This window comes from Fulmarus glacialis, unplaced genomic scaffold (genome assembly GCF_000690835.1).
Source record: "Fulmarus glacialis isolate BGI_N327 unplaced genomic scaffold, ASM69083v1 scaffold2218, whole genome shotgun sequence".
Lineage (NCBI taxonomy): Eukaryota > Metazoa > Chordata > Aves > Procellariiformes > Procellariidae > Fulmarus > Fulmarus glacialis.
In genome coordinates this window covers 60,995-73,497 of record NW_009231205.1, presented here as the reverse complement: position 1 = coordinate 73,497, position 12,503 = coordinate 60,995, and the positions used below count along the sequence as shown (strand labels likewise).

General features: G+C 36.7%; 1 protein-coding gene across 1 annotated transcript in view; it reads right to left on the bottom strand.

The window, feature by feature from the left end:
* The window catches only part of PIK3C2G (phosphatidylinositol-4-phosphate 3-kinase, catalytic subunit type 2 gamma), a gene marked incomplete at both ends in the record, with an annotated part of 86,550 nt that overhangs the window by 17,463 nt on the left and 56,584 nt on the right, over positions 1-12,503 (bottom strand). The window contains 6 exons of the mRNA XM_009584470.1: positions 788-957; positions 3,626-3,762; positions 5,879-6,008; positions 8,202-8,294; positions 10,571-10,678; positions 12,041-12,221. Coding sequence (XP_009582765.1) covers positions 788-957; positions 3,626-3,762; positions 5,879-6,008; positions 8,202-8,294; positions 10,571-10,678; positions 12,041-12,221 — 819 coding nt within the window. The remainder of the gene's footprint in view (positions 1-787; positions 958-3,625; positions 3,763-5,878; positions 6,009-8,201; positions 8,295-10,570; positions 10,679-12,040; positions 12,222-12,503) is intronic.

Genomic DNA, 12,503 nt, shown 5'->3' with positions numbered 1-12,503 from the left:
TGGAGGAAAGACACCCCCTCACACACACACTACTCATCTTGTCAGTATTAGGGATCATTTATCCATTCTCTACTCTGCTATAACAGCTTCTTTGTGTTTTACACATACTGGCATTATCCTATCTATTCTTGTTCCATCCCAATTCATTCCTCCATAGTATGTTCACATTAGGAACTAGAATACATGATCACACTATTTTATCTTTATCATGCGATGGTTACATCACAGATAGATACAGAAAAATCACAGTCTTGTTTAGGTAAAATCAGACATTCGCAAACCAGCCCCTGAGCTCAGTGTGGTTAGATATAAAACTTCAAAGGATAATGAAAAAGTTAGCAATTTTACCCACAGAAGCATAATGTAATTATTCTCCACGTCTATTGGAAGAAAGTGGCCAATTAGATACATCTATGGTTTTGGATCCATTATAGGAATGCTCCTCTGTTAGAAAAAAACAATGGACATCAGCATCCTTTTGGCATAGGCCAGTCTACTGTTTTGGTCACTACTGAACTGCATCATTCAAATCTCTGACGAAACAAGGATTTAGATTTTTTTTTTTTAGACTGAAAGGGGATCTCGAACATCTAATTTTAATTCCTTTTCCAGTCATTCCTATATTTTTTAGAGGGTTTGTAAACAATTAGAAGATGTTGTTTTGGAAAATTCAGAAAGGAAAAAAAAGCATGATATCATTTCTATTTTTTCCACAGGTGTTGATAAGACTGTGAAATTACAGAACACTGCTTTAAAGTTTAATATGTACATTACTATAGATACTAACCTTCTTATGCTTCCAAATGTCTGTGCGTGACCTAAAAATCTTCCAAAATCTATGTGGAACATGTGTCCGGCATTTGTCAGCATTATGTTGTCACTGTGTCGATCACAGACTCCCAGAATGAAGGTAACAACACACCAGCCAGCACAGGAATAAAAGAAATTCCTTATTGCCTAGTTAGTAAAACAAAAGCACTTACTGGAAATATACAGAGAATTATTTGTGACGTTAACAAGAAAACCAAAAATTGTGGTTCTACAAATGCTATCCATGTTGCTAACATTTTAACAAACAGGTGTTTGTAGGAATGGTACCCAAACAAGTAACACACAAATTTCAAAGTTACAATGCATGAGGTTTTCACCTTGTGTTTTACAGATACTTGGAATTCTATAGAAAACTTCTAAAGTGAAATGTACCTAAGAAAAGCAAGCTTCTTGTCAGGAAGCTGACATTTTCTGTTCAATAGCCTGCATGTATATTGTAAAAACAATTGTTTGGAAATTAGTTGGAAATCCACAAATTTAACCATTTGCTTTGTAAAGAAAGGTTATTTTACACCCACTGTACTGTTCTGTACCTACATGGGTCTTTTTTCTCCAGAGCTCAGTTGCCTTTCTCAAATGCTAATTAATCAAGTCTCACAATATTACAGCCCAAAGAATTAAACCCCTTTTTACAGAAATGAACTGAAACAAAGAAAGGCTAAATCGTTTTATGCTCATAGCATCTGTGAATCTGAATAGACTATGGGATCAAACGTAGTGTCACGCAGAGAGACCCAAGAGAGTGATTAAACCAAAAACCAGTCTAGCAGTTGTGTTTAATATAACCTACTCCTCTGATGCTCTTTTACGTGGTGGAGATGTGTACTTTCACAGTTAGTCTGCTTCATGTAATTAGACTGCCTCATTCAGATCTATCTCATGAATATTATATTGTGGCATTGCTCTTTGCCAAAAATGTGCCCATGGCAGACGTAAGAAAATGTACAACTAATGATCTGCTCACCAGACACTCATAGGTGGATTCCAAGTTTTCTGCTAACTTCAGTGTGAAGTATTTAAAAACTGACACTTCTCCTAGTAGAAGAATCTACCCAACCTCTTTCACAACACACAAATTCCCTGTCCTTTCTCAGGGGAGAGTTATTCCTGATTCAAATGATTATCACTCTTCTACCCCAAAGCATAAGGAATAGCTTCTGTCTTTTTTAATCTTACTTACTGCAGTTTAAGAACTGAAAATGCAGTTCTTATTCAGAAGTCTTAATCTCCCCTGAATCTCAATCACAATATGATTCATTTATATAGAAACCCAAACAATTCTAATCTGTGATCTTTATGTTTTTGGACAAAACCTACATTAGCCAAGGTAAATCATTATTTAGGCATTGAGGATTTCCCTGTAGATGCAGGGTGCCACCTGCAATGGCTGATATGGATGACAGCACTGTGGAAGACAGGTCACAGCACAAGAGTTTGGTGAATTTTATGTCTAACTGTACTACTTACTCACTTTGATGACCTTGGATAAAACACCTAAGCTTTCTGTGATTTTGTTCATCCAACTGTAAAATGAGGATATTAAAACTTATTCTGCCTGAGTTTTCTGAGCACCTTAGAAACAGTATTGTATAAGTAAAAAATTATTAAGGAATAAAAAAGAAAGGTTCATTCACCAGTGAGTGCAAGGTGAATGTAGAGTAGCAATTTTATGCATGCCCTATGCAATCAGATCTGACTGTATTTTATATGTTTAAAAAATTGAAAGAAAATGGATAGAAATTGGTTTTAGAATATTCCACATTAACAGTACTTCTTACAAACAGCAGCAGCAGCAGCAAGAAGTCAGGTTTTCAATCGCTAACTAATAGTATCTCACTTTTCAGTAGAAATGTTGGCTGCACTTCTACTTCTATTGTAAACATACAAACTTGTGAAAAAAAATTCTGTATAGATTGTTCCTGTTTAATTTAATCAAAATTATATACTAGGAATTCAAGTGCTCTTACTGAAAATGTGGATGAACAAATGGCTATGGAATAATTACAAAATTACTAAAGTTTATCAAACATATTTATGCTATACATCTACTAATAAACTCTTATAAAAGCACTTCATTTCCAGAGTGCTAAACACTCAAAACTCCCTTTACATTTAAAATTTTGGCTGCTAATCTACTGTACGGGTGGAGTAGGGTTCTAAAAATTGTCCCAGGAACACAAACATTAAAAGGTTTTTCATGGGCCTCAGAACATGCTCAGACAACAAAGAGTGAATAGAAAGAGTTCCTTGGGAAACCTCTGCTTCTATAAATAAAATTTCCCATTTTTTGGCTCACACATAATGTCTAGTTTCATAAAATCAGATGCATTACATGGGATCCCACAATGTGATATGAAAACCGTGATCTTATGTGTCATATGACTAGGTAGTTTTGATAAAACAGCTTTCTAAAACTGTGGGTATTGACATGGTCATTTCCAAATACAGAAAATCCACTGAGACTTTGCATGGTTTATATAAAATAAAATATTCAGAGAGCTGACCTAAAAAATAAATGTTTTTGAGTTCAATACTTAATTACTACTTCTGCTTCTCTTCACTTTAATACTAAACTTCAAAACATCTCTATGATACATTTTTATAGAAAATGTATTACAACGCACCTGATCCAGAGCAATATCTGCTTAGAAATAAAGTGCATTTAAGTCAATTCTATGCATGTGACTTGTTTGTCTTGTGTTTGAGTAATTTGTTTTTGCTGCTTACTGCTATTTGGTTTTTTTTTTCCCGTGCTAAAACATGAAATGTATAATAAGCTTTATTATGATATTACCTCTTGGTAACTTGATTCCAGAGGATGGTGATGACGGAACCATTTTTTAATTGTGTTTTCTTTCAATGGTCCTATCAGACCAGACTCCCTGTGGATCTTCGCTAGTGTGGTAGCATCTGGCACCATCTGTACCAATCCTAATCAGATAGAAGAGTTCACATGAAAAACCTTCAACTTTAAAAAGATATGAAGACCATCAATGCATATTGCCTATTGTTGGATCATTCCATGCAGAAAAAATACATACTTAAAAGCTTATAAAATAATTAATGCAATAGAAAATATAAATCAGGATTGTTTTTCTCTTTCTCTTTGGACACAAAAAACAAAGGACACTTAGTAAAAAGTGGCAGTTCTGCAAATAAGAAATAAACCCACCAATAACAATATTATGGAAATAACTGCCTCAAGGTACCAACAAGGCCAAAAATTTAACAAGATTCAAATTGGGTAGAATACGTACAAAACCAACAAAAATCTATAAAAAATAGGATCAGATATTTACTATGAAAGATAAAGTTATTTCATATGTGTTATTTCAAAGTTATTTCAAACGCCACACAAATTTTTCTGCAGTATGTGATGCTGATCACAGCTGGGAGAAAGGATACTAGATAGTGCAGAAATTAGTCTGATCCAAGAGGACATAAACTGGGACCTTGAAGTGCGGAGAGAAGCCAAGCATTTTGCAATGCTTCACTTGAATTCTCTGCCTCTACTGCATGCACTTAATTCCTGTTTTGGAACTGAGACCTGGCTTGTCAGCCTTCTGTCCCTGTCCCTGTGTTTGGTCCCCTGGCACGTCATCCCACAACTCTGCATTACAGGAAGGGCTTCCTCTAACAATTTCAGTTGGTGACAGGCTCCTCTACTATACCATGCCTGGAAAGTGGGATACTACCAGTGCTTTATCTGCTTTTCACATTTCTATGAAAAGTGATTTCTGTGTTCCCATGACTATGAAATTATCATCTCTATCCCCCTTGTGTAGAAAAGGTGGCCCATGGAGCAAGTTGTTAGCGTAGGACTTGGAAGACCTGGGTGCGTAAGGCTACTTTAGCACATGTCCTGTATGGGCCACAGGCATGTCACTTGGTCCTTTTATCCTTAATCACTAACTGGAAATCAATTATGTTAACACTTCTGTACCTCATAAGGAAAGACATTGTGAGGAAAATCTGTCAGACACTGAGAGGTTTTCTGTTACTGGGGTGCTGAAAGGAAGAGTCTGTCAGGCAGAGAATATTATTTGCAGATGATCCCTGTAGCTTTCTTGGCAAAAACCAAATTAAGTGTTAGTATATGAGAGAGACATAATATTATGTTCAGAAATGGTGTTCTTCTATTATTTGCCTTTGAAGCAGAAGCCTTCAAGCTTTGACTCCCACCCTTACAAAGAAGAGAGGAGTCTTTTTCAGGTCACCTTAACCACCCGCCATGTGCGTGAACTCATCTATACTTTCTCCTAGCTCCTTCAGATCATTCATCCTCTCTCATTACCTCTTTGTGGCTCAGAAAGCAATGAATTTTTTTTTGGTAGTTTTTGTACAGCAGGTAATCTGGATACATCAGTCTTCTATTTGTGCAAGGATTATTTTCAGTAAAAGATTTGGAGAGTCAGTAAAAAATAGTAAGCTTATTGCTGTCAGTAAATTTTCTCAGCAAGCAATTGGTATCCCTGCCACAGCTCTGCTGTAACAACCATAAAAGAGATAAAAAAAGCTTTCAGTTGAGTCAAGCCTGCCCTAAGCAGCATAAATCGCAAGAGTAATATTTCAAAATCAACACTGCGAAGCTGTCATCACTTGTCTATAGGTGCTTTCCGTAGCCACATACATCTAGGTTCATTTAAGCATCTATGAAGGATCTCACTGATTAAAACTTTAGTAGCTGTGGCCAATTTTCTCCAAAGTTCTCTTTTTTGATGTGTGAAGTTACTTTTAAGAATCTGGTGCAAGCTGATGGTGTTGAGGTTTTTGGAAAATTCTAGCCTAAGTTGCTACAAAATTCAATGAGTTTGGTTCTACTTATTGTGGAGAGGAAGAATGAATAAATAAAATGAATATTCAGGAGTAGGCACGTATACAATTTAGGGCCTGAGTAACAGAAATTCTGAGGTGTTTTTTTTCTTTAAGGGGGAATATAAATAAGATACCCATCAAAATAAAAGTTAAAGGGAAGATTTTTGTATACTGCTGTTTACATGAGATATAAATAATGTAATGCAGGTAACTTTCATAATGTAAAACTAACCTTGGCCTTTTCCTGTAGATAAACACCTATAAATGATCATTTGCATATCCAGTCCCTCTTGGAGCCAAATGCTGTCCATCACTCGAATAATTTGCAGAACCAGCATATCTTGACGTAGATCATCGCCTATCTGTGAAAATTGCATGAGAAATCCAGGTTTCTCCTTCAATACCAAATAGAAATAACTTCCTGTTTCATTTGGATTTTTTCCCTCACCAGAATAGCTACGTTCGTTTTACAGTAAATCCCTCCTGTTTTTCTTCAAAGTTCCTACTTATCTTTCTGTGTCAGAAGAGGACAGAGTAAATGGCACACATAGGCAGAAACAGTTTTGGCAGTCACTGAGATGGTAACAAATGTTTCTTGATTAACTGCAGCCTTTCTGCTTATTATTCCTATGTAATTATTACAGTTTGAAAATTTAATCCGGAGGTAGGATCCTAATTTAGTTACATTTTAAAGTCTACCTAATGCTAGATCCCTTTTCACAAATGACAGCATTTGTCTAATGTTAAGCTTCACAACTTGGAATTTGCTGCAGTCTGAAGGGGAATTTTACAACAAATTTATATTTTATCCATGACATGATTCATATTCAGTTTCAAACAGTGATGTAGTGTTGACTGCTCTCCCCATGGAGTCAGTCAAACAACAGTCTTAGTGAAATGGGGCTTTAATTGTAGCCACAAGAGGTAATGAAGAGATTATCTTCAACCATGGCTGAGTAAATGGCCTGTGAAAACAAAAGCCCTGCTTTTTTTGTTTCCTCCTCCCCACCTCATCTAAAATACATGTGAGTTTTACTGGTATTTTTAAGTGCTTTATTCTTTTATTACATTCTTTTTATGTAAGCATTCCAATCTACAGACACTTAATGTTATGAAATGAGTACTTGAGGAAACATAAACTAATATTTTAAAAAACAAACAAACAAATATATTTTTCTTTCATTTAAATGTGATCTTAACTCCAATTAATTCTTCTTAGTACCTAAACCTGAGAAAAATTTTATTCTCTCCACTTATCTTCCCTCTTTCCCTCACGTATAGTGTTATAATGTCAGTAGACAATTTAATATATCAGTGCTTATCATTTTATGTATGCATTATCCATCATGAACAAACAATGGAACTATAGTACAGGTAAAAGATACTTTAACACAATGGTTTGCTCGCAGGTGAAGGTGATGTCAGCTATAATACTTCTACAGCAATCAGACGGTTGGTTGTTGAATGTTACTGACCAGGGAAAATACTGTCTAGGTAAAACCAGCACAAATGTTTAAATGCCGCATGGGCAGGCATTTGCTAAGTTGCTCAAGTAAGTAGGAACCTGTCTATCTAACATCGATTCTCACATGAAATAGCATAAGAACCAGCTTTCTAAATGTTCAGAAAAATGTAACATTGCTAGCCTCCCCCTAACATGCCTGGAAAGCATAGTTTTATTCCTGAGAATCACAGCTGCTTTAAAGGTCAATTTAATTCAAGACAGCCTAGAAATCTTTTTTTTTTTTTTTTTAAATTTATTTTTATCAATTTTTAGGCTTCTGGTTTGAAACATGATACTGCAAAAGATCTAGTAATGTTTTTGGCAACACTGACCATTTTGTATCCATCAGCCATTTTATGAACTTCAGTGTTCTCTGAAAACAGAATCCACTGTTATGGAAGACTTTTGCTCTTTTGAAAGTAACTTTAGATTGCATGTATTGTCTTTTGCGGATGGACACAGCACTGTCCTGAACTCTGAAGCTTTGAAGGTGACAACAGGAAAATAAACCAGAGTTTACTTTCAGAGTCAGTTCCTCCAAGTAACTCCAAAGAGACAGAGCTCCTCTGCTGTTCCCTTCACCTCCCTCTTCCTCAGCCCCTTCCCCCATGCTGGCTGATAGAGGCAGAATTAGTTCTGTGTAGCAAATGCAGTCTCTAACACTCCGGTATTTTGATTTGTTAAAGACATATGGACAAGGCTACTGGATTCAGTCATTCTGAACTATCCCTTCTCTGAGACTTGCCCTCCGACTCCAGTGTGATAAATAAACTAGGCTTAAAATATAAACTTCATATTTTAGCCTGGTTGTCTCCACTAAGAAAAACAATTGCAAGGAGTCATTTGATTTTCTACGTATCAAAAAGCTGATACTTCAATACATTGCCTCAGCATATTCCATTAAAAGTTCGAGTGTCAAAAATAATTGGGAAAAGTGAACAGCAGAGCCAAATCAAACATTCTCAGGCTCAAGGTTTAAAACTTAAATTAGGTGAATTTCAAATCAACATTTTCCATATAAAAGGAACTGAAGATTAGAGGAAGAACATACCTTAAAAATAACATTGATGTTTCCACTTGGAGCATTTGCATTGATGAAGGAGATTTTTAATGGAAAAGCATTGGACGTAAAATATGAACATGACTTCAGGGAAAAAAAGATGAGAGAGAAGAACAACAATGTCACATATACAAAACATCAGGCTAATACAATACCTCAGAAATCTTTACCATCTTTAAATACTGCTCAGTAGTACTGATAACAAGAATAAATAATTCTTGATATTATTGACTGTTTAATTGCATCAGGAAAATGAGAAATTCTTTTTCCCAGACAATTTGTTTCACTCAACAATCAGATTATACAAATGGATAATATTTTCCACACTAACTGTTTTTCATTTTCACCCAGGTCTATTAACGATAAACTTTGGCTGGGACTGAGTGGACGAAGTATGTAAGACTGATCTAATGAGAATCCGTAAAGCACTGAAAAGCCTTCGGTCCTATTATTTTCTTAAAAATAAAATTGCCCAATCATGCAATCTTTATGGAAGCAAAGAACCTGCTAATTTCTTCGGTGACCTCACTCTGTCTGAGAATACAGGAAATTCTGAAAATCACAATCTATTTTATGCGGAATTTATCTTAATTAAACATAAACTCCGACTTCTCATGCCCTACAGCTCCTTCCACCTGAAGACCTCAAAGGGCTTCAAAAAGCATTAATGAGCCAAGCACTGCAAATCCTGTGTGAGTTAGGGTGGTATTATTATCATCATTAAAAAAAAAAGGGGGGGGAACCCACGAAAAAACCCAACCAAAGACAATGGTAAATTAATGGCCTGGTTTCTAGAAATAATGAGTGCCCCACAGGAGCTACTGCTGTCCTTACTGGGTGGAGTGCAATGGAGGCTAATTTGAACAAAAATGCTACTAGACACAGCTGTCTCTTGCTTTTCATCTAAACATCTCAAAGCATGGTGCAATCATTCAAATATTATCTTAGCCACATCATACCTCCGCGACGTGCAATAGCTATTACTGATGATGAAATCCTGACCCCCTATGGAATTTTGCCAATTGAAATGTCTCAATAAGTGCTTGAAAGGTTACTGTGAGATAATGCATTATCTGGGAGCAGTGCTTGCTACTAGTAAAATCAATAGATGATACCAAAATGAATTACATTTAGGTAATTATAAGCACTTAAAAATTCTAATTTGCATGATTATACTGACATACAGTTCAATCAAGAAGCTGCATATATTTATAGCAAGATAATGGCCTATAATGATATAAGAAAAAAAAAAAAAAACCTCTTCAGATACTTATATTTAAACATTTTGTATCTGTCCAGCCAAGCTGGTACACTATAAATAGCATGACTGTATGGTGAGACACCTTCCCATTAGTCATTATTTCCAAAAAGCCTGAAAGCAGTGAGAAGCAGCAGGCTTCAAATTCTTCTGACTTGTATCACACACAATTGGCCCAAGTCTGCAGGGTGCTGGAAGACCTCCGTTCTCAGCGAGATCAAGGCTGAATAGCAATTACTTGGAGAATCACAGGTCAAAGGCAAATGAAGGGATCAGCACCTCTTAGAATCAGGTCCACTGTGGATAATGAGCCAGAGAACAAAAATAGAGCACAAATTGCTGTAATTAGGCAGCTATAACTGGTAATATATATGGGTGTTCAGGTTTGCTTTCTCTTGCTGCTGGATACCTTTTCCTAATCCAGAGATAGAACAGCTTGTTCCTGGCATAATATTGTTTAGGAAAACATTTCTAAACAATGAATAACTGGGTCTTAGTACTGTAGTCAAAGTGAAGTCAAGTAACACTAAAGAGCATTGTTGTTTCCTTTATTCTTAAGTCATTTTTAATAGAGGTCATAGACACGGGGAAGTTACTCTGAATATTTAATATTTTAGCAGTTCTCAGTCATGTGTCTAATCTCACCTCAACAAAAAGAGAGCTAGCTCTAGGCCTTCAGCTGCTCCCATACGTGACAGGTGAGAGTCTTAGATGAGAAAAATAATGCCACCAAGAGCTACCTGGGCAGGATGGTAACCAGGTCTCAGCTTGAGGGAACCCAGGTGCCCTTGCCAACTCCAACACCACGGCAGGGCAGCTGAGCTGGGAGCAGGTTGCTCAGAGTTTGAAATCTCTGCTGCCACTGCTGCGCAAGGTGACACGTGCGTGCAACACCCACCCCACCAGTCTCCTTCACCTCTGCCTCCAACAAAGGCCCCCAGTTTAAAGGGGATTAGGCTAGATGTCTGTTTACCAGATGACTCATGCTTAATACTAGTAAGATTATTTCCCAGTCAATGCAGCCATTCACTCCCTCTCCCCCTTTATACTAAAACAGGAAATAAAAATTAAAACCATAATCCATTACATGAGCTAGACTTACGTCTGCCTCTATGCCTTGGACAACAAGCGCAGGATTCAGGGGAAGCCGACAAACCTTTACCTCCTGGAAGAACTGCTGAAGTCTGTTGAGTTCCATCTTTAACACCTCCTGCAACATGTGAATCATTATGGCAACATGAAAGAACATAATAGCAGCTTTTAAGCCGTTGACTGTCTTTCTATATTTTAAACAAGCAGTACAATTTCTGGAGCCCGTAGCATCCATGTAACCTTATAACAGTTAATGAGGTCACACTGAGGTGCAGTTATTAAAAATAAGAACTGTGATTTTACTCCGCATTCGTACTTTTTCGGCCTAGATGCACTACCAGTTCGTGCTGTCATGTAGGTTCAGATTCAATACCCTTCATTAGGAGCTGATTAGCCTTGCACCTGCTCTGCTGCATCTCATGTCTTTTTTGCCTTGCTGGACAACTTCACAATTTGTGGCTTGTTGCCTCAACACTGTGATCTCCCTTGCCTAACTGTAGGTTTGTTAACTGCAAAGTTTGGCAGTTTCTCAATATCACAGTAACTGCAGCCTTGAGATTAATCTCTAAAATCTGAATTATGCATCAGTAATGTATGTATCACTACTATTTCTTTTTCTTTACACGGATTTTTCTCTTTGCAAATATTTTTGTCTTTTTACTTCCATGTTTGCTTTGTTGCTCTCAGTAGCAACACTGAAAGTTTTCTGAAAACTCCTTTGAAAATCTTTGAATCCTTAAGAAGGCAAAAAGAATTCATGATAGATATCATGATAACCAGCAGTAGCAGGTATATTTTTGTTTGGCTTTCTGGTCTGTCTTGCTGAGATCTCAGCAAGAAGCAGTTCTACACATCAGGTAAGTAACAACAACTGTCTTGGAAAATTAACAGTTTTGAATTGGAAATGTACGTATGCAATATAAAAGCTGCACCCACTGGAGAAGACGACTGAAAGCGTTCTACTGCCAGGAATGCATCTCTGCAGATATGCGGACAGTATTAATTGCTGAATGCTATATTTGAGATATTAAGTACAGTTCACTCTGGTTGGCTTTGCTAAGAAATGAGGATGTTCAGCCTGTCAAGGACAGCTCTTAGCAAAGTGTTCGAGAAACACTGCAGCTCTACAGGAGTCAAATATTTTGGGATGAAGTGCTGAATGTGAGCATTCCTTTCAGTAAAATGTTAATCAGCTTTGTTGCCATTATTCCTGACCACCTTCAAGTCTGGTTGAAAAACCATTGATGAAGGAATTTAAATGACATAAAAGGTCTGCTGACCTCAAGAGTAATAGGGACGAGAGTTGTCCTGTTAAATACATATCTTTTACATGTTTTCAGAGCAGCACAAAATTTTACAAATTTTACTCAAATCTTGGGTTTATTTATGTAAAGGGCATTATAGGAAAGAGGTGTCACCTTAGAAAAAATAAAATTACCTGGAGAAACTTAGATGGAAGGGGAGGTATTTTTTAACAAACCTTTTTTTTTGGGTCACTGGCAGCTTTTACTTTTTTGGCAATGTCTTCCAGAATTCTGATAAGTTTCCCCTCCTTAGAAAACTCATTGTTCAGGGTTTTTCCAGCACAGAATTGGAGAGCAGCCAGTAGTTTCTGGTACCAGATTTTGAAATGAACTTCATTCTGTGCATTCTTCAACAGCCTGAAGGAAGGAGGGGAAAAAACATCTGTGTATCTAAAACTGATTTTTATTTTATATTACGTCTAGCAGGAACAATAAATGCACTCCAGACTAATCTGTATTTGGTGACTTTAGGCAGCAGAGAATGAAAAAAAATGTTGTTTATTTGTTGGCAGTACTCAAGTCCCATTTGATAACGGATGAGATTCCGAGTGTGTTGAGTCAATAGGAACCTGCCATTTCTTATTGTCATACATAGTGCAGTGCCTGTATTGCTTCTTATTTCTGCAAGAGAAGTTTACA